At 42.2% G+C, this 26940-nt stretch overlaps 1 protein-coding gene across 11 annotated transcripts in view; it reads right to left on the reverse strand.

Moving 5' to 3' along the window:
• foxp2 (forkhead box P2) overlaps positions 1–26940 on the reverse strand; it is a 101975-nt gene that overhangs the window by 21730 nt on the left and 53305 nt on the right. For all 11 annotated transcript variants that reach the window (XM_079622308.1, XM_079622316.1, XM_079622314.1 and 8 more), the window contains 6 exons: positions 17291–17380; positions 8706–8843; positions 6740–6829; positions 4290–4464; positions 3354–3567; positions 1653–1757 (listed from right to left, as the gene is read on the reverse strand). In XM_079622308.1, the coding sequence (XP_079478434.1) occupies positions 1653–1757; positions 3354–3567; positions 4290–4464; positions 6740–6829; positions 8706–8825 (704 nt within the window). In that variant the 5' untranslated portion in view covers positions 8826–8843; positions 17291–17380. The remainder of the gene's footprint in view (positions 1–1652; positions 1758–3353; positions 3568–4289; positions 4465–6739; positions 6830–8705; positions 8844–17290; positions 17381–26940) is intronic.

A 26940-nucleotide genomic window follows, 5' to 3' on the forward strand; every position in this document is an offset into this window, starting at 1 on the left:
ACATTAGAACGCTATGAATTCATTAGCCCCCTCTTTTAGCTGCACATAACCCCCAAATAAGTTGCCCTGAATCAGACCCGCAAGACGTGTGCTTTGTTGCATTAATACACACGTCTCAAGGTGTACCCGCTTGCATGCATGCTCACGTGCGTCTATTTGAACTTCAGAGCTAATAAAATGTGCCAGGCACCTCTTGGCTACCCCTCTCCAGGTGCGCGGCGCATGAAAGAGTGCAGAGCTGCGCTTAAATGCTGATCTTGACAACTTTCTCAGCAACACAACAAAGATTACAAAACCGTGGCTGGTTTCTTCTCCGCGAGCTACAAGCTCACGCAGGCTGGGTGAATCCCTCCGCCCTCTGCTTCCCCATCAAAGGTGCCATTTGAATCTGACACCTATTTTATGTAAACCATTTTAAGCGTGTGTACCTGGATGATACACAGCAGTGACTGGCATCTCCGAACGACATTAAAAGCTTCTTTTTGACACCGACAATCGCTCCTCCAAGGCACGGCGCCACCCGGCATCTCACCAGCTCAGATCACACTGTCTTTTGTGGGAGTGTTTTCATGTACGAGTTACAGTACGGGCGTCTCCGGCTCCGGGAGCGAACGAGGGTGTCTTGCCCCCATTTCGACAAAGATTTGGAGGCTGATTGCTGTATGTCGTCCTACCGCATAGCTTGTCAGACACAGAGCAGTTTTATTAAGTTCTCATCAACCATTGATTTGCACACAGCGGTGAGCTGAATTTAGCGGGAAAAGATCACATGATCTCTGATGCATGCTATGCCTCAATGAACGTAATAAACAAGTGTCAATAGGTAGACGGGGAGAGTTAACCCTGTACTTTGAGGTAAATATGGTCTTTTAGTTGACGGTCATAACTAACCAGTTAAATGGTTAATTTTAAAACGCACTCAAAGACGTTCAATTGTTTGATGTGGACTCTTTATATTGCATCTGGGGCGTTTGTAAAAGAAGAGAACGATGTCGCCACTCTCAAAAGCCGTTTACAAGAATTGACGTGGACATTTACACCCTCCAAACGCACCAGATTATTATTTCACAGTTAATTACGGATCTAATTAGAATATTCAAATGAACCTTTTTCTCCATTCTTTGATGGCGAGGCTCTTTCCTCGGAGTGGCAACGTGATAACCTGCAATCTCCAGCACTGCAAACACCTTCTCCTTTGATGTCCCCCCACTCACGTCCCGGCAACAAAGCCGACCAATTACAAATGAGCTAATTAACTAAATTGTTGATGGAGCATGAAGAGTTCATTTCACTCCGTTAGCCACGCCATGACAACACTGCACGGCTATGCGGGTTGCCATTAGATTCTGCCACTCGCCTCCAACCCATCATCCACTCACAAAGCCTTGGAGACGCACGGCCATTCTGAGCACCACCTCTGAGAGGCTGACAGGTGTACTGAAGAAATCTGTTGGGAGATTCGCAATCCGTTTTGTGGATTGACAGCTAAGTGTGAGCTAAACTTTTGAGATTGAATAATTCGATTTTGTTAATGGAGAGATCAAATAAGCATCAAAATGTTTCTATATAGAGACATACAACAGACAAACTACTGCTTTAGTCCAACTGAGTGTGCATATAATTGAACTTATTCTCTCTTGATGGTCACTTACTTCAAAAACTGTCCAAAGTCATCACAAATACTTTCACATCCTGGCCACTTGCACACTCCATGACCATAGAGGGAGTGCGACGCTCCAGTCTCTTCATGCAGTGAACTGAAAGAGAAATAATGAGAATTAAAAATTAAGAAAAAAAAACATGGTGGCTGCAACTTGCCACCTGTTAGGACAATATGACCTAAAGTGGGGTTAGAACGGCTCAATTTAGTGCACTTCTCTGGCATGAAAACTTGTGAATGTGGACTTGATGCTCAGAAAAGCTGGAAAAACACACGATCTCTCTCGTCATCAGGCCACCTTTTGATTATTGATCCAGAGTATTACTGAGGAGACACGGGTGTGTTAAAAAAAACATGTCCCGGCCAAGTAAAATCACCCATCAACATTTTTTTCCACATACTTTCACCTTGTAAAGCCATTACGGACAACTTGTAAAAATATCGAAAAAACCAGCAGCTGTGCTTTAATTTTCACCAGGAGATTCATTTGTGGCGGAACTGGCGTTTTTAAGGACACAACCTGTTGTGAAAAGACATTGCGGTAAGTTACGACCGCCAGTTCTAATGGTGCTGAGGGGCTAATGTGCGAAAGTGAGGCTAAGCAGACCAGTATGCTGTGTTTGTGTGCGGCACACGCTCACACACACAAACCTCACTGGCTGTTTTACCTTGCCGTTATCGATCCAGCACATCTTAGAAAGCAGCTGGCTCTGACAACAAAACACACTCTGTGATTACGAACGACCGTGGACCCGAGAGACTCCGCCAACACACAAGAAAAGAGGGTAACCTATTTCTTAAATTATTTCCCTGTCTCTCTATTGCTCTGCTTTTTCCTTTTTCTTCTCTGCCTCTAAAGATATCTCTCTCAAGAAAGGGCTTTCTTTGAAGACGCTACATACTTGAAACCAATTACACAACACATCCACCCCCCAGTGAAGTCAACGGCTGTTGCTATGTACTAACATATGGCCGCTACAGACTGAATAATACATAGAGAAATATGCGAATCTATGTTTAACAGCAGACGCGGAGCATATAAAAGGGTCGTCGTGCGTATAAACGCTCAGGAAATGCCAACCCAGCATAGCCTATTCTATTTACATGACAAGCCGTGCCGGCAAAGCAATTTCAAAAGAAAAGCGAGGTATTAAATACTTAATGTACAGTGAGGTGAGCTGTGTGTTCCTGCCACTGAAAGTTGCACCTCCATGCGTTTGATATACCGGAAGGCACTGCGTTCAATAGCGCGCTGTCTCAAGGGAGGGTTCGTCTCATTTCAACTGTTATCCAGACATTAATAAACTATTGATGAGCAAACAAACAAAAACACATAGCCCTCTCCCAGCAGGAATGAGCATTTTCCTTTTACAAATGGTGACAAACACATCAACTGTTCTTCTGTTTTTTTGTCGCACATGAAAAGTAGATTAAATGGCTGTTTGGTTTGTGTTTGTTAATGCATCTTTGTGTTCATGTGTACACGAGACCCTTTATCGGGGGGTTTGTGATCACGTATGTCTGAAAAGCGATTTAGAGGTTGCGTCAAGTGAAACGGAGGAGACGCTTTTATCCATGGTAACTTTACATGGCCAATCCAGCTGGATCTCAGGGGCTCAATGGTGATCAGGTAAGTGGAAGAATAAACCAGCACCTTTCAAATTAGGTTTAGCATGTGTGCGCGTTCAGGTACCTCTCTCTCCGGTTGTTGAGGGCTGGGGACTGGCCGTTGGAGATGCCGTGATGGGTGATGGGCGGAGATGCTTTGGGGTTGCTGGTGGAGGTAGTGGACGAGTTGTTGTTGGTGCTCAAGTCCAAGCCGCTGTGTTTTAGCCCATTGTCCTCCATGGCGTGGCTATTGGTGACGTCTTTCCAAAGTTGCTGGAGTTCGGCGGGGCTCAGACCAGCTGCAAGAGAACCACAAACAGCTTTAGAGAAACAATAATTCACAAAACTCTCATTATGAGTTACCATCTGCCCCTTTCTAACAAGGTAGGTAAACCTGTTCTGCTCTGCTGCGAAACCTGAGCATCGCACTTAAGCATCTGGAGGTAAACCGGCGCAAGATCGACCTGGACGCTCATCCCTCGCTTCGTTTCCGTGGTATCCGAAAGTACAAAGCAACCAGGAACTCATCTGCACATGATTATGCATTCATAAACGAGCCTCTGTGTGCAGAATCAAATCATCATATAATCCCTCGGATGATAAAATGACTATTCCACTCTTTGTCGCCCCGACTATACTCCAATTAAGAGCCATTTTCAAACTATTGTCATCCAGCGCCATTTCGATAAACACAGTATAGCACCAGGTGTTTGTTCCAGGAAAAAAGCAAATGGCAACAGCTCGTCTTCCTCACAGCTCTGAGCTCGCACTGCGAGTCCGTAAACAACAACAACAGGCAAGGAGGGGAGGGTGAGAGAGAGCGAGCGAGAGAGAGAGAGAGAGAGGGGGGGAGAGAGAGAGAGGGGGGAGATAGGAAAACAACAAGAACAGACAGAGGCAAGAGAGAAAGAGAACTAGAAAAAAACTGAAATGGCAAGGAAACTGCAGCAGAAAAAAAAGGAGTTTAAAAGAGGACGCAGCCACACACGCAAACTCTCATATGATCACGTGAGGACATTACCTGGCGGCAGAGTCTGTCCGGGGAGGGTGGGCTGTCCTGGGCCAGGGGGCAGAGAGAGGAGGCCCTGCCTCTGCATGTTGAGCAGGTGCTGCTGCTGCTGCAGTTGCTGCATTTGCAAGAGCTGCTGCTGAAAGACCAGCTGCTGTGCTGCCAACTGCTGCTGTTGCTGCTGTTGCTATAGTGAAACGGAGAGAGAGTGTGAGTGAGTGAGCATACACACGCAAAACACTAGTCACACACATGGACGAGAAAGTGCGTTCGGTAATGCATGTGGCCCGAGTGAAACCTTGCCGTCGCGTTCTCTTCGCCTCGCCTGCTTGCGTGTACTAAGAAGTGTGTTTGAGATGTGGGTGGGGGGTGGAGCCCCCTCCTTCCGCCATTGATAGTTAATTGTCTTGCATTTCTAATGGTCCATTACAGCTTATGGGGCCACAGGGAGGGGGTGACGGAGGGAGGGAGGCTGAGAGAGATTTACAGCACCCACCCCCTCCATCCCTTCCAAACCCTGTTTACCGCCAGCCGAGCCTCTTGCATAAGCTGGCGAAGACAACAACAAAAACAACAACAACAACAGCAGCAGCGGTGGAGGCAAACCTCAGAAAAACAATGCAGCGCTTCAGTGATCAAAGCACAGCAACTACGCTTGAAATCTTTCCACGGACAAAAATAAACCTGTTAAATCACATGAACAGGATTAGCTAAACTAAATTTACATCATTCACAGTGAACAAAACATCTATGTAATGAAACACTTTTTGTGTTAAATGTTCAAAAAGACATATATTGTCCCAACTTGATAAACCCATTACATGTTAAAAAAACAACTAAGTGAAATCAAAGCAAGCAACATACAAATGTCTGTGAAAATGGTTTGTAAAACAAATTTTCACGTTAACTGTCACATAATATGGACAGAAATAAACTTGCAAAATAGATTGAAATTAAATTAAATAATTCGCAAAAAGCAATCACTAATAGCAAACACCATTTTGGCCTCGTTCATTAAAATATAGCAGAATGAATGTGTGTTTTAAATTGTTCGTAAAATCATTCTTACGTAAATTGTTGCAGATATAGTTTACACTTTTATATAAAAATTCTTTCAGCACTTTTCATGAAACAGGCCCAACATAACATTTTGTTGTACAAGTTCGTAACACAATTTTTACGTACATTCTCATATATGCAAATTCATTCTGTTAGTGAATCATGAATGAGGCTCAAAGTTTGTATATTTTTGTATGTGATACAATGTCTGCGACAAGACACCGTTCTTTAGTCTAGGCTTTCTAAGTGGTGTAGTAGTTGCATTTCCATGTCGTACAGACTCAATTTATTAGCTGTTTTTAAGGAGGGCTGGCTTAAAAATGACTGAAGTTTGCTTCTGTGGACAAAGTCTCCAGAGGTCCATTAGCAAACTGAGAGCTAGTTTCTGCTGAGACCCTGTTAGCTTGAGCTCTCTCTCTCTCTCTCGTCCCCTTTCCCTTTCCTCTTCTCCTGTCAGAATACATTACGACCTACTCAGTGACAAGAAAGCAAAGACCCCCATTACAGGAGGAAAGTTAAACTTCCAATTTTTGCTTGGAATTACACTAGCGGTAGGACTGAGCAGACTCCAGAGGAAGACCTTCAGTCAAGAACGGTGAGGAAGACCTCACTCTCTTAGTTTAGGGATGAGAGAGCGAGAGAAAGAGAGGCAAAACTTGTGATGCGCTCACTGGAAAACAGACTGCATAATAGAGTGAGCCATGCGGATTGGCCCCGCTGTCTCGTGAGAAATAAGGGAGCAATTTCTATTCCATATTTGATGGCTGGGGCCTGAAAAAAATCTATTCGCAAATCCAAACAGAAACAAAGCCTCCGGGAGGTCAGTCCTGCTTTCTGTAGGCCCTGCATAATGGCTTGCTTGAAGACAGACAATGGTATAAGGTGCTAGTTGAAGAGACTGCTGGGGGCGGGGGACGTTTCCCGTCCACGATACCTAGCTGATCAATTTAACTGCTTCCACACGTTTTGTTTGGATTGCCGCCCCCCTCTCAGACGCGCCTCGCTTTTTGATGCCTGCGTGTCAGCAACCTTCTCTTAGTCTCCTTCTGTCCGTCTCTCAGACGGATCCGCAGTCTGACTGTCAGTTTGATTTATGAGCTCGCTGCGGTCGAACTTTTCTGCTCGTCGGCCCACACTCACCGCGGTGGTTCATTAACGAAGAAACCCTGTGTGGTGCGCTAAAACAGCCGTTTTTGCGTCAGCGTAACTCTGAATTGCCGCCAAGGACAGAGTTGAGATCACCTGACAACGTTGTCTGCCTAATTTGAGCGCTTGAGCATGCAGAAGATGCTTGCTCTGTCTCTCTTGTAATGGCAGCAGAGACTGATTTACTTGTGGTTGACGAACGTGGAGGAAACCTTTACTTTTCATCATGCATATGTTTATTGGTGTGTGATTTGTACCTCTTTCACTTGTTTGCCAGGGTGCTGTTGCTGCAAAAGCTGTAGATGGAGTTGTTCCTGTTGTTTCTTATAAAACTCCTGCAGGTGTTGCTGTAGAAAGACATAGGCCATCATAATGTGTGGAAAGAAACAAACTGTACAAAAGAACATAGAACATGCTAACCGCTAAGCTAAATTTATGACCAAAAACATTTGCAGTATGTTTAAAAATATTTAATTCTACTTTTTTCTGCTTATTTCCTTTTGCCCAAGAAGGTCGTCATAAGAATGCTTGCACTAACTGCTTGGAAAAAATGTGGTTAGTGTAAATGTTTATTTAGCAAATGCGCTAAACCCTAGGCTAAAGTTGTGATAAAAGAAACAGTTGTTATATATGGCTTGAAAATGTATCTATTTATCAATTTATTTCCCTTTTCCATAAAGTTCATCACAAGAGTGCTTGCACTAACTGCTATTCACAGAGCTAACCGCAAGGCATCTGTGATAAAACAAAGCAGCTGTTGTATATGGCTTGAAAACGTATCTATTACTTATTTCCCTTTTCCCACATAAGTGTGGCCATACCTCAAAGCAGAGCTACAACAGGACAAACAGATTCGTAGCCAACTCCAGGCTCCTGAGGCTGCACAACATGCCTGGATGTGCTTCTGGACGTCACATCATAAATAACGTCTCTCTCTGATCGAGACAAAGAGACCAGCACTTCCCCTCATCATGCATCTCCATACGGACTTTTATGCGGCTGCACATTACCGCTAGAGGAACAATTAATCTTACTGCCTATATATTTTTTTCCTCTCAGATGCCTTGACAGGCAGTGAAATTCTAAAATGAATGTGAAGCACTCAAAGGAGAGGATTCATCATTGTGAATTAATGCATTTAGCACACTTCTCCTCTTCTTCTCAGAGTGCTGTCCTCATCGTCAGAACACAGGAGCCGAGCTCTCCCATCTCGTTCAGCGGGAGACGTCTTCAGTACACTTGTCACCGTTTATACAGACCTAATTATAATCAAGGCTAACTGAGTTAATGGAGATGTTTTTAATGAAGAGCTCACTCTAAGAGATTTTAAAATCACTTCTGAAGATATAATCTACTCTTGTCAGAGATGTGCCGTAGTTGTTAGCTCGCATGCTACGACACAAAATGGCGCTCATGCGGACGATACAATTTTGAGTCCGTTTTTGTTATAAACTCCCCTTTTTTCCTCATTATTTCATGTCCTCAGTGTACTTCCACTGCTTAAAAGTGGTTTGCTGGCCTTAGCTGGTTAAAGATAGTCTCTCAGCTAGGCCAACCTGGTGTTTAGCTAGTTTGGCTGAGCTTGTCTATAACCAGCCTGGTAAGGCAGGGCAAACAGCTAAGACTAGCAAACAGCTTAGGCTGGTTTAAGTTGTTTTTCAGCAGGTATCTCTGCTGATTTAAGTCACAAAAAGACCCTTGGTAGATACTTAGAGAGGCATACAAGGCAGAGATAGAGTTCAAATGTCTACTGTAACTACTTTACCTAACTTGTTGACAGTTTGACTAACTGTGACAAACTTGCTCAGCAAGACTGTCTTCAAACTGCTGCTTCATTATGGTAAAGTAAAAAAGAGCATGCTAGTTTACTCTAATGCTCATTATAGTAGCCAATGCCACTACACTAAAAATGCAATGCGTCTTGCAATGCTAATTATGCTGTGACACATTAAGAAACCAAACAACACGTGAAATCACGCTTGTGTTGTTCAAAGCATTCAAGATCACATACAGCTAACTCTATTTGACTAGCTTGTTTCTGTGCTCCATTTGTCCCCAAAAGACGTCCCAGCTGAAAACAACTAATTACACACTGGTCCATATTTGTTTCTCTGATCTAACTATGTCAAGGACAGATGAGAGCAAGAGAGGATCTGTATGCTACCATTTGAAAACATGAGTGCGTATGGGACAGTGAGTGAGAGGGTGTTTATGTGTGTTCACCTGCTGAAGCATGACTGCCTGTTGTTGTTGTAGGAGGGCTTGGAGCTGCTGGGGGGACAGGACCTGCTGTTGTAGGATCTGCTGCATCTGTTGGGGTGTGATCACCTGTGGACTCATCATTGCCACAGATACTGGCACCTGAGAGAGAGAGAGAGAGAGACAGAGGCGTAGAGAATGTCACATTAACCATGTCACATAACAACTCTTCAACTGTAAAGTCAAGAGCTTCTTCTCGAACTCACTGGAAATGGTGCGAGTGCAGTATATGTAATCATTTGGCAGATGCATGTGTACTTTCTTACTCTGTCAGCTACTCCCAGTGGGAAAAGCACTGTGCTTTAAATAGAGGAGGACCTTAATTAGCTGAACCCTTCAACTCCCTCAGGCGAGTTCTAGTGCTACAACACACAAGGCAAGCGGAAAGACACACATCCAGAGCCGACTGTGGGTCGTAAGCGGACACATGGCCTGTTGAGGAGTAACTAAGCTAAGTAGCATGAATTCAGCCTGCCGTGGGTTTGAAGCTTTGAAAAGTCTGCAAGAAACTCCTGATTGAAGCTGAGCCGCTGTGAAGTATTCTGTTTTACAGAGGTGAGGGGAATTACCAGTTGCCTCTCGCTGCGCATTGAAGTTTCCAAGTTGCATGCTTGGAAGAAAGCAGCCAGAGGCACAAGTCTTCCACGAGATGTCATTTTTAAAAATTCATGTCATTTTTTAAATGATAAGAATCATTAAAATGCCAGCTGTCAAACTGTGTGGAAGAACTTTTTGGGCTAAAAAACAAAACAAAGAAAATATTTTCGCAACCCAGCATTGAAATAAAGCGAGCAGGTTTTCTGGAAACACGTAACATTTACATTAATGTGACTCATTTCTGCGCTTGTATCTAAAAACGAACAATGAGCAGAATAAAAAATAACTGCCAGACAAATGCTTTTTAAGAACAATTTTCCCCTCCTTTTTTTTCTTCCCTGGACACTGCACCTGTCTACAACTGACTCTACAGGGCATTCTTTGTATATTATGAAGCATGCAGCGTGTTGCATCGTCCAACAGAGCAGCTTCGACAGATGCTGTCTATCATCAAGACAGCCGAGCCTTTGGGCGTCATGACAGGTAAACATCTCTATTGTTGTGGTTTTTGAGCTTGAGAAAAAGATGTGAGGCTCCATTAGACGTTGTGAGGAGTCCGAGCTGCTCCTCGCGCCTGCTAATCAAGGCCGCTTGATTGCTTTCTGTACGTCTGAGCTCTCAGGGCCTTGACACGTCCTTGTTTTAGTCTCCTGGCTCGGCCCAGCTCAGGTTCCCCTCTTTGATTAGCAGAGACATTTGCATGGTCACTACACATTTTTCATTTTAGAAGTCATTATGCATTAGCGCTCCTGAGCGCCGAGCTTGACTAATCCTGATGAACTGAGTAGCGGAGCTGAAGGTCACACTCCATCCCCACTCATATTCATATTCAAACAAATCCAAGCACCATTCTTCATTAGACTGCCCCCAAAACTCAATGAGCACCACAACGGAGGGAAGCGCACACACAAATACACTTTCTTTCTTTCTTTCTTTATGTCTGTCTCTCTTTGGGGAGAAAAGGTGTGACGAGGGAGAAGGTGGCGGAAGAAAAAAAAACAAAGGAACAGAGCAACAAAGTCACAAATTAAACAGCTGCATGTAATTATGCAAATGTATGCTTACACCTTCAATGTTATTAAACCTTAAGACACATTTGTGATGTGTAATTACCCCCAGGTTCAGCCAGGGTTCTGCGCCGGCCTAAATGACAATATAAAGACCAAAGCATGAAAATACAAGAAGAGATGTTCTCATTACACCCATTATTTGTATATTTAAATGAGCTTTGGAGTGAATAACCAACGATCACCTCATTTGCAGCGCAGCGCTGCGAATACAATAAACATGTAAATTTCAGAACAATTCACTACGTTTATTTATCGACTACAGCTGACTGTGTAATCCGAAGTTGCATTTTAGCCTCGAACATGCCGAAGAGTGGCTCGAAATGACAAATCCGGCGAGAAATAAAATGAAATCAGGATATGGCCCTCAGCCTCTCATTAGCTTTTTAGCAGATCGACAGATGATACACATCTTCATTTCATTGCTTTTCCAAACAAAAAGGACGAGACAAAGTTGAAGTTTCGGCCCACTCACTTCCGAGTCGCGCACAATGCTAATTCCAGCATTTAATGCCGGCGTTTTCTGCATGATATATCAGAGCTTGAAAGATGAAAGCAGATAAGTAATTACTCTCCTGGTTCTTATTCTTCACTGACAACCCATAAATTTAATTTTACACACACGTTCATTTACATTTTCGAGTATATGACATGATAATTGGCGGAATATAACACCTCCATTCCGTGGGATACTGCGGGGGGCGATGATTGACAAGCCGGGTGAATTGAAAGGAACAGAGGCTGAATTGCTTCTCCCAGAAATGATTTCACCAAGACGGGGCATAATTAATGAGCGTTTGCCAAAGGGTCGAGCCGTAAACAGTCGCAGACAATGGGTCTTTTCCCTTGCAGGATGCCAGATGAAGAATATGACTGCTAGAGGCAATGATGCAACCCAACGAGTGCTAGAAAACTTCACAGATAATGGCATTCTTCACAAATCAAAGCATCAACTTCAATCATCTGCACTTGAAGCACTCGTGCTGTGAGAAAATTTACTTAAAGACCAACAACTGATCTCTTTTTCCTCATTCTCGTTTTTTAACAACAAGCACGTCCAAAAATGACGATCCATGAAGCTTTGATTTCTATTGGAAAAACTGCAAATAAAAGCTGATCTCCATTGACCTGCACTTTAGATCCACGAAGCTCAGCACCTGAGAGAGAGTAGAACAAATAGCTTTAAATTGGTCAGTGATGAGAAAACATCAGTGGCCCTCCTGAAGAACGAGCAGATCATTACAGGGCTCTCGCTATGCTGAAACGGGTCTCGGCGTGAGAAAGGTCAACTCCACATCATAGGAACGAAGAAACGCAAGACTTACGCCTTCCTGCATTACCTTAAAAGACATCAAATGTCCTATTGGTGTATTCCAAAATAACATATGAGAAAACGGTGTTAAATAACCATAATTAATATAAGAGCAAACTAGCTAAAACACCTAGTGAAAAGTGATTGGATTCTCTATATATGCAGTATTCATTGGCTCGATAAGGGAAGTTTCCAGATCAGATGTGTGCAGACACATCTGAATGTGCTGAACCACTTGCCAGAGATACTGTTCAGATAAATAAAATGAGAATTGGGGGCTGTGTGATGGCAATTACTTTAGCAGAAAGCGAAAAAACGTTAATTAAATGGTAAAAACCTGTTTAAGTTGGAAAAAGTGAGAGTTTGGAAAAACAGATACTTATGCTCACTGTCCCACTAATTAATCTCATGTAATAGTGCTTTTCCTGAAGTTTGTAAAGGATCTTGACCTTTCCACTTTGGTAAAGATAGCATTGTTAATTCAGTCAATCATTTATAGCTCCACAGTCAAGGGCTTTTTGATAGAGTTGTTTTACTAGGTGACCAAATACACACACTCATGGATTCAAGAGCCATTGACAACATAAACAAACACAGTTGCACTAATCTAAACCTGAAACACGCTAACATGCATACACACTTACACAGTGATCGTTTGGATTAGAAGATCAATGCGAACTCTCCTTGAGATCGGAGTTAAGTAGATTATAGGAACGTTTTCCCAAATCAATTTATTTTACAGTTCAGAAAAACAGTATGGGAAGTTTAATGCACTTCAAATGATGATAGAGGCCTCAGTTTGAGGAGATACAATGAACAATCCGCACAATTATCACCATGTAGATAACCACACTTTCATTTCTGTAAATATAGGGAGGCATCAAATGCTTCCCAAAGGGAATTATGAGAGGAATTATAGAGACTTGCAGACTTTAGTACCCTTCTGCCTCGTGGCGAAAAAAAAAGTAAACCAACCAAATGTGATCTTCATGAGTTTGTGAGATAAGAATTAAGTCTACATGACTTTGTTTTCCTCTAATTTGTTTCTCACCGTATCTGAAACAGAGCATTGTCTGGCATTTACAGGGAAATCTGTCTCTCTAGCTCACTCTGTATCAGCCCCCCTCCTCTTCTCTCTCTTGAAAGCTTTGTGATGTCGCAGGTAATAGGGAGTCTGTTGGATCGCTCTCCTCGTCAAGTGACACACAGTAAATTACACAAGCTTCAAGCAGCTCGGTGAATTATAGTTCATCACTTGGAAAGACTTCCCACCACCGGGCTACACGTATCAGATCTGCCAGTTAGGATCCAATTAACACCCTGGCCAGAGTAATCAGACTGCATGTGTAAGGGCTGCTGGAACTGGTTTATTACTCCCATGCATCTTCTGTCAGAAGGTACAGTTGTTGCTTCTACATCAAAGCTGTGCCATGGCACTATTTTTTCCCCTCACTCCCACCGTTCCACTGGTTCTTGCCTAAGGGTTATGCTTCAACTTCCTTTGCATTGCAATGCGAGTCCCTGCAAACCAAATCCCTTGCAATTTACACATGCTGTCCACTAGAAATGTAGGATGTTTTCCTGGTTACCAACAATCTGAAAACTGCAAATGTTTTTTTTCTCTCCCTCTTTTGTTTTGGAGCAGCCAAAGTTATTTTGTTTATGTTCCTTCAGTTTATGAATTGAAATTTGAACAGAATTTGCCACACTATAAAGGAAGTTGATTTGGAATGCACAGGAAGTGTGTTTTATTCACTATACAAATGCAAATTTCAACACTTATTAAAACTTTCAAACAAGACTTTGTCAAGTCAACATTCAAAGTTTTTCTTGCCAAACTTTGCAAAGTCAGGAAAACTTCTTTGAATTTCAATGCATTTGAATTCTACTTTTACATTCAAATTCAAACTGCAGTTCTGCATTACTTGCAACCTCAATTCCAATTCAGCAACTGAACTGGAATTTAAAAGGCATTCCAAATTCTCTGTACTGTTGGGTGAACGCTGTTAATAATCAATGTTAATATGAGTCCCCTTTTATAAATTCCGCTGGCTTTGTGCACGGTTCCAGTTGGCGGTCTGAGTAGATGAATTTTAAGGAACATGGCGCAGGAGTCGGACGCTCAGATGAGCTGTGCGTCGCTGACCTTTAAATCGGCGACACTCAGAGGATGGCTCACTGCTCAGGAAGTGATTGGGTTGAGCTATCTCGCGCTTCTCTCTAGTCTTGGAATGCGCACGAGCAACGAGCCGCTCAGCCTTCCTTCCCAAACGCAGGATTGAGGAAGCCTCCGGAAGAATTTATGGTTGCGAAAAAGTTACATTAGCAGAGCGTGCTGGGTTTCAAAATGAACATAAAAGGTCAACATATTGGCCGCCTGTTTCTATCGTGGAGGCAAACGTGACAGAAACAGAGAGTGTTATATGTGCCATAGTCACATGCTAGTGAGCTGAAATTGGTTTGTTTGGTCGTTTCACCTTGTTAATGCTGGCGTATCACTCTCTGAGCCCACACCGCTGACAGGTCAGAGGTCAACTCTACCTCTTTAAACACCGTTCTGACACCTAGATGGCTTAATATGTCATCACAACAGCCCGATGTCACGCCTACATGCCTCTGTTTGTTCAGCATCCTCCTGTCTGCTTCTTACCGCTGTTTCGTCAGTATTCAGTATCGCTAACATGTGTTTTCACACTGTTAAATGCCCATTCTGCCATCAGGACTAGACGCCTGGGCGGCACATGGAGCCAAACAAACAAACCGGCATGTAGCTTATAGTTGGAGAATGGCAGCTGGGCTGATTGGTAGGGCAGGAGACACAATTGCCAGTCGCGTAAGCTTTCTGTAATCCCCCTTCCCTTTCGTCCTCTCGCTTTTTATTTGTGTTTTAAATGTCAGTGTATAAAACGCACAGGAGATATTGCCACTCGGAGGGAGAGGCTCTACGACGCGAGAGGACTGTTGTGTGCCTTGGGAAATCCTTGTAAGCAGCATGAAGAAGGCACAAGGATTTACGGGGAAGAAATAGGTGTTTATTGACTTCTCCTCTGGGCTTACGGGGTAATAATAGACCTGTCACATTACGCAAATGTGGAAAAGCGGCTTCTGAGCGCGTCAAAAGCGCGAGATGAGACGCTGGATAGAATTAGTCAGCCGACAGGCTTTAGACACTAATACAAGTAATTAAAACCGTGAGCTCCAGCACTTAGATGCTTGTGCGGTAAATAATTTATACGCCATGATCTATGGATCACTTTCCCTGCCTTTCCTGGACAGGGAAAGGGGCGGATTCATCAGTGTCAGGAAACGAGCAGGCGTTTACTTTTTAATGTAAATAAGTCATTCTTCAAAATGCTTGTTACTTGGCATGTCTAAGTACACGCAACACAATCTGAATCGAGTTATTGTAAGCGTATAGAGGTCAAAAAGAAAAGGGTGTATTCCATGTTTAGTACAAGGTAAGATCAATCGACCGCATTTGTGGCATAATGTAGATTACCATAAAACCTAATTAAGACTCATCACTCTTTTTCTTTAGAAAAAAGCTAGACTCTAGGTTACACAGTCTAGCTACAGGTGAATGTGGCCAATCTGTAAACGTTTAAATACAACAGTTCAACATGAAAAAGATGCGTTAGCATGATTTTAATGTGAAAAATAGCTTTCTAACCTGTGTAAACACCCATCAATTTTACAACTTTGTTGCTATGACAGTGTAACTCCACCCTAAAATTACTGTAAAAATTATGATTTAAACAACAAATAATACACGTTTTAACAGAAGAATTAATGTAAATGCTTCATATTTCTGCTTTTAAATGCTTTAAAAAATTGGCCCTGTTGACTTCTATTGTACATACCTCACCTTAACCTTGATTTCTTTTTCAAAGAAAAGGAGTCTAAATAATTTTTTGTGGTAATCAACATGCTGTAGATTAAAACAGCTCTGAATAAGTTAATAAAGTAAAGGATCGACAGCATTGATTAACTACACCCGGAAGACAGCACTCAACAAGCCCTGATTCATATTGATTCATATGGCTAACATGAGGCAAGGATGGCATAAGCAAATGTAAATATTCAATATTTACCATCCTCTGGTGTTATTAGAGTCAGGGGCTCGGTCATGGGCCACCAGTTATCACAGACCTTCCTCATCCAATATCACTCGGCTTCCTCTGGAAGTATCGCACGGCAATTTGCAGTCACGCTGTGTGCCGGGAATCCATTCTCTGAGTATACAGACGGCGGCGAAACTACAATAGATACACGAAAGCGCATCCACCTAGGCTTTGTTTCAACTAATATCTTTGCACAGAAGGGGAAAAATAATAAAACACAAAGAAAAACGTTGATTTCCCAAATACAAAACTCTGTTGCATGGAACGGCCTGAATATATTAAAAGCGAAAGGCACCAAACTTTAACTTACGCATAACTAGAAACACAAGGGTGTGACTCTTGGAGAAGGTGTCGCCATCGTTATACTCTGTGAAAATATTAACGATGAGGGTTAGCGCCCATTTTCCCTTCCTTTAATTAAATGCCCGGGGTACTAATGAGGTAAACCACCACTGATAGCGCTTATTAGCAGGGAGGAGGGCAAGCTCTCTCTCACACTTAATTTAAACCTAAAAATACGGAGCCTGGCAGATGTCAAGCGCTTACATAATTCGAGGCGGCGCATTTGTATTGTGGGGATGTGAGAGAAATAACACATCGGCAGTCAGCGGGTAAGTAAACAGGTCTGGTAATAGGGGATGCGACGTGCGCGATGTTGCTGTGACCTTTACCAAATCACTGACAATAGCGATTCGGCACAGCTGGAATCAATAATGGCAAATTATCTTGGAGGGGAACAAATGGCAGCTAGTTAGAATATGCAATGCTACAGGAAGCTACAGAGTTGTACACAAATGAACTTGCACTTAATGTATAATGGAAGTGAATGGGGTCAATCCATAAACGTTAAAATACTCACTGTTTAAATAATAGTATCGCCTCAAGAGGAGAACAATTTGTGAGTTAAAAAGATTTAAACATGATCAAATCGATTACACATTTCTGTGTAGTTACATCCAATTTCACTTGTCTAAAATGATTTAAACAGCTGAAATAAAATGCAAGTTAAGAGCTTTTATTAAATAAAATGCTACACATTTCTGCCTTTAATTCACTTCTATAGTAAATGCCTCACCGTAACTTTGGTATTTGCTTTTTTTAAAGACAACATTTGCTTTTTTTTTGTGTGGTAATCAACATTATGCCACAAATGCTGTCAAATGTGCTTGTATTGAGCCTGAATATTCTTTTAATATGTCAAAATCTTTTGTCACAGCGTGATTTCAAGGTTGCCCAACAGAGGTAAAGTAGCTGTAGACAACAGAAAGGTTTCAGGTGTGGGGTATTTTGTGCGGTTTCTTTTGGAGAAGGGCAGGCCTGACAGGTTGAAATTTTACTGACAGCTCCAGAATTACATTGGCAAATCAAACAGAGTAGCTGGAACAGAGGAAATCTTTTCCAGAGCGCCATGTATTATGGATGGACTTAAGAGATTAGCGAGGAACTGCTCACCTGCAACGGACGCTGTTTGTCGTTGTTCTTTGGAGATTTCAGGCCACTGCCTGGTTGCTGTAGGAGTAATTGCCTTGCTGCTTGTAGGGCCTGCAAAGAAAAGAGAAGAGAAAGAGAGACGAAAGATTAGTTTATTTTCCCACCAACCTTTTTCCTCCACTTCAACTCCGGCACACTCAAATATCAAACACTATGAAAGGTGAAATCAACCCCGCACATTCCATCCACTACTCTATTCATTGTTGTTGATGAGCCATGAAGCATCTCTAAGATATACATTTTTCATGATAATCCACAAAGCCGTGATGAAAGATAAATACAGTTTGTCTAGCACCTCTGAAGAGCACGAGGGGAAAAAACACACACAGAGTGTCAGTGGTATTGACCTGTCTAGTGTGTGCTCAGCTGAAATACCCACTTCTCTGCAAATTACCGTGCCATTTGCATATTCATAATATCAATTTGAAGTAGAGGCAGGCGATGTGAAGTGTTCCTAGAAGCTGTAATTAAAGTTGACAAAATCAACATCAGATTACCTCAGGAGTGAATTAACAAGGAGCTGAGCATTAGCAGGGCCCCTGAGCACAGGGGTGACGCCGGCTCCTCTCTGCCAAATCACTCCAAATACCTACTTATCCAATGTCATAGAACAATACAAGAATACTGGGTTGCTAAGGCAAGCATCCCTATTGTTCATACTTCGTGTTAAGGGTTTGTTCAAATATTTTAACCATTAAGCATTCAACTTTGGGACGTAACACGTTCCACACAGTTTGCGCTACAGACATGAATGATAGCTCAAATTGTGCTATTACTTTTCTTTCTAAGGGACCAAACTAATGATTTACGCACTGATCTATATAAATGACTGGATTGCTCATTGCGCTCTAAACTGCCAGCAAGGAAGTGTTCGATCGGCCATATTGGTATTCCCTACCGACAAAGGGCATCAATGACTTACAGACAAAATATTGACCGAAAATCACCCGATTTGCAGCGTATCATTCGCACATGAATAGTTTTTAAGTACATTAATTCATACTTTGAAAGTAATGTTTATGGTATTTTCGGGCAGGATAAGCAATCTCTAGTGTGTCTAGGCTTCTGCACACTGCCGAAACATGTAACAACTAACACAAAATAGATTTGTTTTAGGTACGCATCTATGCAGGAAATATTAGATTATTAGCAGAAATGTATTTGAATACACATTAAATATTACAATACATACAATCCCCTATTTCTACTGGAGCAGACTATATTAAAAATGTTTACAATGCATCATCTAGCTTGGAGTGACAGTATAAATACTTCATGTCTTTTAATCCATACGGAGCCAGCGTTATTTCTCTGACTAAGTTGTGAAGCATGTAGGATATTATTTCCTGATGTCTTTTTGTTGACCAACATCCACTTCAGACTCTTGGAGATCTTGGAAACTGTTAAAAAGCTTACAAAGCATTAATCTGTATTCATAAATTATTGTATCATTTGTAATATTAATGCTGAGGTGTCTCGTTCGTTGGCTGATCTAATATTCGCTACTGTAATGAAGATGAACGTAACTTTTAATAAGCAGACTTTAAACCAATAACCATTTAAATGTTTAGCATGTTTACGGTGTAAGAATGTACAGGGAGATATAAAAACGCTGACTGTTAGATATTAAAATCAGATGATTTCGTAATATGAGGGAATACTAGGGAATACCAATATGGCGGCGCGGTGGCTTCAAATGAACAATCCAGTCATTTATATAGATCAGTGGATTTACACCATATAGACGAGAAATGGGTAAAAATAATAACACATATTTGCATGTATGAAGTCCCTACTCTGGGCTCTTTTGACTTGGACCAGTTAGGTTGCTTACCTAGCAACCTCCCAGAACACCCTAGCAACCACTTAGAAATGTTCTAACCATCCACATAATTATTTTACCTTAGCAATGAACCGCCACTCAGAGCACAACCACCACATCCCCAAAGCACCTACAAATACCCCAGAAATCACCCTCAACACCCAAGCAACTTTTACACGGGAAACCATTTTTCTTCAGAAAATGTAAAAATCTTTTGAAAAACATGTTACAGTAGTATGTGATTTCAGGTAGGTTGAAATGATGTACCTTTACAGTGTTCCTCATGTATCTACAGGAATACTGATACACACGTTCAAGGGTACGTCTTTTCAGACTTTCTGGAGTTGAACAACGGTCTCAGTGCCCCGACACGAGGAGAAAGCAACAAAATAAATAAAGCAATACAAACAACACAATAACTTCACAGGTGTTTCATCTGTCTGGGAAGAGGAGAGCGAAGGTCGAGGGGTGCGATGAAGAAGAAGAAGAAAAAACCCTTCAGATAAAGAGTGACACTTCTTCCAGCAGAATCAAGGGCTTGCTTTATTTCCTGGTGCTTGCCAGTATCCATGACAACAGCTGCCTTGACAGGATGTGCATATGGCACTTCTCTGCCAGCTGGTGAGAACAATGTTTGAACTAGTACATTGAGATGCTGAGCAAACAAGGGGAGAGAAGGAGAGAGAGAGAGGTGAGGGAGAAAGGAAGAGAGGGAAAGAGAGATTGGGGGAAAAGTTGCCACGTCTTAACCCGCTGGGAAGACAGCCATCCCCCTGATCAATTATGAAGAGACAGGGCGAGGAGCTGCCACTGTCTGTCTGGCTGTGCGGTGAGGAGCCAGGCTCTCCGAGCTCCTGGTAAACAAACACAACACAGTGGCGCTGGGTCCTAACAGCATCGATCTGTCTCCTCTGATGCACACACACTCACAGCCGTTGTCTGATACTTCAGGGGACACCAGGATGTGGAGAAGAGCTGGACTACTTCAGATCAGATCCCTGTCCTGTTCTGTCTTTGAAGGAACCAAACAGACAACAACAAATGCAACCAGTTGACAACCAGAGTCTTGAGCTTTGAATGTGGGATAGGCTACTTGTTTACTGGATACGTTTTGGGAAAAACTCAAGGTTTTAGGTTCTCTGAACTAATCAAGTAACATCCGAAGTTGGGAAGTTTGCAACAAGCTAGTTTCCGTACTTCATTGTGCCTTATTTTTCCATTCTAAACGATGCATTTATCGATTAGTCATGGTGCTTTCAGATGCACGAGTGAGTTATAAGTACCCTCGCCAAGTCATTATCAGTTGGGCCGCGTGGATGAGATTGTAAATTGCGGGAGATTTCACGCCCATCCAAGCGGTGACTGTGATTGTGTGGCTTTAGTGGTCGGCTAATGGCTTTAGCACAACAATTAACAGGAGGAAATGTTTATCCGTCCTCCGATCGATACAGACTCACTGTCCTCTGATGAATAAAAGGACAAAGTCAAAGAAGTCATTCAATACAAGGTAGAGGTCAGGAGAGTGGCGCTTCCCACAGCACACGGATGGAGACGTTTAATGGCTTTTCCAATATGAACATGAACGCTGGGAAGGTGGGGGAATGTAATCAAGTCCACTTTGCATATTAGAGCGACACTTGTTTAGAACTGTTAAAGGGATAGCTCACTCAAAAATAAAAATCATGACATTATTTACTCACTCTCGTGTCAGTCCAAACACATTTTTTCAGTGAAACAAAATCCCGGGCCTCTTTTCCCCCCAATATAATAAAGGTGAATGAGAACGGGTAATGTCAAGCTGCAAAAATGAATTTCAGAACCAGGTAAGTCTGACTTTAGACTGATTTCATAAATGAATCGGATTCGTTTGTTGATCTTTTGTGTAAAGAACAGACATACTTTGTGTAAAGAAAGGACTGAACAGACAGCCAATTCATGAACAACCAAATCAGATTCATTGAATCTGTTCACAAAACCAGTCTAAATAATGAATTTGAATCAGACTGATCTGGTTCTTGAATTCAATGAGCCGAATACAATGGTGAACAGTCCGCAAGTTGAATAACAACTTAGATTTAGCATCTGACTGCAGAAGACTAAAAAAAGAGTAAGACATATGGACTACTATAATGGTACTTTTTTTCATTCTGGAGCCTCAGTCCTCATTCACGTTCATTACATGGAAAACAGACCAGGACATTTTTTCTTTTTGAGTTCTACAAATACGAAGAAAGTTATAAAGGTTTAAAATAATGGGTGAGGGTGAGTAAATGATGACAACTTTCACTTTTTGGCTGAACTATTCCTTTAATGTTTCCTGCAGAAAAATCCGTCTGCCCTTGTCCTGTAATAGTGCAAAAACATTCCTTATTAGTGACAGCACCGGACTATATTACTTATATTCGCCCTTGTGCGGAAAAAAACACACAAGAATGCAACACAAAGGCATATTAGGTGCTTTCCAGATTCAACAAAAGCAAAGCAACCACTGAAGTTTTGCCGGACGTCTGGAAGCTGCTTGCTTTGCTTTGCTTTTCTTCATCCTATAAGTTTTGTTGCTGTGCAGAAGAAATGCAGGCTGCCATCCATTAATGCACACATTGTATAAACAGCACAATGCATCACATTCCACAGAGCTAGGAGCTCAAGGAGAACCTGGGCTGGAGCGTAAATAACAAGGCACTCAGGAACATATTTGATGTTGATATCTATCTCTAAGGACTGGGGAGGGGAGGGGAGGGTGGGACAGAAAGAAACAAACTTGCACATTCAGTACAATGAAGAGCACATGGAAGACACACACATAAACACATGACTGCGAGGGCTTCGCAATCCTTATGAAAATACGATTCGGCCCAAATGGATCAGCTGTAATTGGTTTCAGATAGCGAGGTCGAGGGGGAAAGGCGATACCAGTCACTATTATACAAAGCGGAGGGGAGAAACACGAATGTTTACACAGGCGTTCCTCAGCTACGTTAATAGCCAAGCAGAGATCACCGGAGAGAAAAAGAGACAGGCGAAAGAAACATATGTCAGCTCTCTCACCCCTTTCACCAGGCAGTCTGTGTTTAGACTTAACACAGGGGTAATGAGGAATACATTGCAACGTTCCCAGCGCTAAAACAAGCATGAAAAGCATTAGCAGCCAGTCGCAGCTTGGCACATCATCACAAACGCATCCTCGTTTCCAAGGATCAGCCTTTAAACCAGGCTTTTAGAGTCGACGCGGCTTCTGCAACTGTGACCAAACGTATTACAAGACTACACAACAGTGTTCCAGTGAGAAAAACTCGCTTTTTGAGAACGGAAACACAGTGCATTAATCTGGATTTCTGAGAATGCTAGGTACACAATACTTACGGATAAACAAGGGTGGGGTGTTTTTGTGCACTTCAAATGCCTGTGATTCAATTGATATGTGTTTTTTGGAGACGTGAGACTTCTCTAGATTACAATGCCACACGCGTTCTGCAGGAAGTTTTGTGCACCAGAAGATCTCCGGGCTTGTAGTCGCAGAGGGCACGTCAACCCTCGGCTTATGGAAAATACGCACAACAAGACAGAGATAGAGCGAGAGAGCGAGAGCACAACCCTTATCAAGCCGACAGGAGTCGGCTGCCACGAAAAACAAAGGACAAACAGTTTAAGCTGAACAAACAAACAGAGCTGATTGGCCGGTGGTCTGCACAGCCTGTGCAAAGATAGGGCCCCACTCTTGACAGCAAAATATTGACACCATATCTGTTATGTAAGTGTGTTTAGGACATAGGGGTCTGATGAGGGGCCAGGCCACTCATGAATAGAAAACGTCGCTCCAGGCACGGATTTCATAAACAAGACGTGCGCTGAGGACATAACAGCCCCGCAGCGGCCCAGCGTCGGGCGCCGCGCGCTCGTCAGTATGAATGACAGCTGAACACGTTAAAGGTCCATTTGGACACACAACAGCAGTAGGTCAGTCTGTGGACAGTGTACCAACCTCTGTTGTGAGGAGGTTGACTGATACAATGGTGGAACAGACTGCCTTTTATCAAAGGTCATCCATAGCTGTGATCTGTGTTAGCGCACCAGTGAACCAGGGCTTATCGAAGCGGCTGGGCTGTCTTTTTGAGATCCAAATACTGAGGCTGCATTTGGCCCTATGGAGACAAATTGTCTTTAAATTAGTAACCGTGAAATTACACACTGGATTTTGTTTTTATGTGAACACTCTGAAAAAAACCTTTAAAGCGAACCAAACTCAGACTATATCAGATGGCATGTATTAGGGATTATTAGTTTAGTGATGATTATATGATGTTATACATACAATTGTCATCATATTAAGTAAAAATACAACAAATGAATAAATTCATATAATTCAAATGATTAACAAGCTCTATTTAGCTCTATTTAGAACAATTACTATTAACAACAACAATAATAATCAACATTAACATCTAATTATTAATATAATATTATTTTATTTTATTATTAATAAAATAATGTCCAGTTTACAAAAAAAGAGTATGAATGAAATGAAAAGAGGAGATCCAGTAACAACTTAATGGACCAAAGTATGATCTAAATCCACTTTTAAGACTAGAGACTGTGAACGCATAAATAAAATGTATTTATTTTTCCATTTATTTTTTAGCCCACTAATTTGTATAACTTGTTACTTTCACTTGAACTTATTTAGATACACCTTCCTTTGTTCTGTTGCTTGTTTATTCTTTAACTTTCTTCTTCCATTTCTGGTTTTAACTTTAGGAAAAGTCTGCCCATCCACTATGTGTGTTTGTAACAAATAAATAACTTTGACTTGTGAGGTCTGAGTTTAGTTCTGTAAAAAGGACTCAAGTGGGAAAACAGCCCAAGAAACAACATGTCCAGTAAGGATGAGCCGTGAACGCACAGCATCCATTCCAGCAGCCGACACAAATAAAAAATGAGGAGAGCGAGTGAGAGAGAGAGAGAGAGAGAGAGATCTCAGTTATTGTGGATACAGACACAGAGTGTTTTTCCTCAGCCAAACGCCATACTTCTCAGACAAGAGAAAAGGATGTGGGAATAATGAGTGTTTTTATGTATGACTCAATAAATCAGCGGTGTGTGCAGCTCGCGGGCCGGTCCGTGGAGACACTCCTCAGCTGCAGGGCCAAGCGCGAGCTAACCGGCAGAACAATGGGCTTCTGTGAGCTGCGCTCTCTCTTTTTCTCCTTTCATTCCTTCTCCAGCTTTTTCCCCTCAATCTCTCGTATGCAGTTCCCATCTTTCCTCGCTCCGCGCCTCACATCTCCGTCTCCCTCGCTCGCTTCTTGTTTATTGATTTTCTAGATTAAGGATCCCATGGAGAGGGATTGTAACACACAACCATAAAATTATTTTGGGGTGTGCTTATTTGCCTTCCCCTTGCATCTATTTGGCCTGTGTCTGTAGACAATTATGCTTCCCCAGCCCAGTCTCAGGTGCTAATAATGAAGGACAAATAGAATCATATGTGTAAACTTCCCCTTCTGATGAAAATTTATATTAACTTTCTGCCACTGTAAACACAGAGGCATAGCCCAGCCCTCCCTGGTGAATTTGAGATGAATTCGCTCATTTCTACCCCAGAAAGCCGGGCATTTACGGGAGGGAGAGAGAGAAAACAGAGATCTGCTTCATTGTGTAACCTCACACTTATTTTTTCAAGTGCGAGGAGACAAAACACGAGTCTGTCCGGCCCATCAGGGTTAGTGTGTATGCGCAGACAACAGTGATGTGTGCGTTTGCCCGTGTTGTGTGTGTGTGAACGCACGGTCCTCGTTGGGGAAACGGTGCCAGCAATAACAGGCCAAACAGAGTCGGCTTCCACCGTTCACTGCAACCACAAACATTCATACGCTTCCCGCCTCCTGCAGACATCGTTATGGATGGTTCTCGCAAATCCGCGCTGCACTTTAGCACTGGACCACGTATAATAGTTTACAGTATCGCCAGCAACCTGTGGAGGGAATTAGACGGCAGGGGCCCCGTACTGAAAACAACATCTGTATCCCATAGAAATCCAGCAACACGTACTGAGAAGAGCGAGAGAATTTCTTGCTTTTGCTAAGTTGAACATCACTATTACTATTGATCATTAGAGTGATTTGAACAAATCATTAACCTTAGTTTTAAACTGTAGCATATAACCCTTTGTGATTGATTATCACAAATTATAATTATACGGGAAAATCCACAACAGGATTTTTTTTGGGGGGAAATAATGGCATTAATGGCAAAAAGGATTGATAACCAAGTTGACAAGTTGAAGCAAGAAGAATTCATATCCAAATAGTAGAGAAAACCAAATGTTTCCAAATTCATATATACATGTTCAAAAAATGTAAGATAGGTACATTGGCCAAGGGCCAATGAGGCACCCTTATTATAGAGCCATGCAATTTCTTGTAGTTCAGATTCAAATGTTTTACTGGGCGACGAGTCATATCTAAAGATGAGAATATCCTCATATATCCTCTTTCAATCTGAGCCACAAAGAAACCATCTAACAACCACCTAGAACACCCTAGTATCATGGCAGTATGATTTGAGTAAAATTTGCTATCATGTAATCTCATGCAATTCATTTTAAAGATGCTTAAAACGTCATAAAGAGGTATCACAGATCAGGTTGAGAACCAAGTGCCTCTCCTCCTCTATATCTCTCTGGGAGCTCAGACTTTGTTTCTGCACATCTCTGTCTGGTTTCTTTGCTTTATGAAATTCGATCTCTCCCTGCTTCTCAACGGCTGGCTTTGGTAAAGCCCTTGCTTTCAACTGCTGTATATCATCTGGGTTTAGATAAGGTGACTCTACTGGGCCTTTTATCTGCCTTCTTTACAAAGCCTCGACCAAGAAAGAAGACTGCTTTTCACTTATACCATCAACACGTGCAAACTAGTCCAGGTCGGCGAATTAAATAAAGGAAGAGAGAGGCGGCGAACGAGTCCCCACTTCCTAGTGTGTGCTCGATGCACTTGGCTTCTTTTTCAAGTGATTATGATCCATCTCTTTTTAGCAGTTCCACGCCACTGAGCGTCACATGGTTGGAGGAATACCTCTTAATAAATGTTGCATTCAGGGGCGAGAGAGAGCACACTCCACACTTTATTTAGAGTGAGGCCGTAGGAAATAAGAAGGAAAAGAGTAGCACAGAGCTTTTGTCAGAGCGAGCGAATGGGCTTGTACTCCGTTTGGGCATAGCGTTTGTTGACAAGAACTTATTAAGAGGCTCAGACAGCAGAGTACACAGCTAGAGGCGAAGTGTAGACTCTCCGCAGAAGGGGAGAGAGGCATCAATCTCTCAGTCCCATTGACAAAAGAAGTGTTTGTGCAGGGTGTCGATAGCAATACACAGATGCAATGAAAAACAAACTACAGGTCTCATGCAGACCTAGGTAGGAAATTATTGCAGTTGACTGAGCAGGTGGTAAACTTTAACACCACGAGTGAATGAGATCATGGTGTGCTTATGTTTCTATTTAAAATAAATAAATGAATGAATACATAAAAAAATAAAAAGACAAACTCAAAATTACATTGCCCACATGAGCAACACTGCAATGAACTAAACCTGGCAAAACCTAATTTTGAAAAAAAAAAGAATAATAATAATTAAGTAAATGGCTAAATAAAGTGTTTCTTTTTTTCTAAAAAAGGTTTAGGGTTAAGTCTGTAATAATCATAACTAGTTTCACATAATATCCGAGCATGTGTATGTGTGGTCCACGGTGAGCTCTTATATACACTGTTACCCACAAGGTTGACTGGCCACTTT

Source organism: Phoxinus phoxinus (genome assembly GCF_949152265.1).
Source record: "Phoxinus phoxinus genome assembly, chromosome: 9".
NCBI lineage: Eukaryota > Metazoa > Chordata > Actinopteri > Cypriniformes > Leuciscidae > Phoxinus > Phoxinus phoxinus.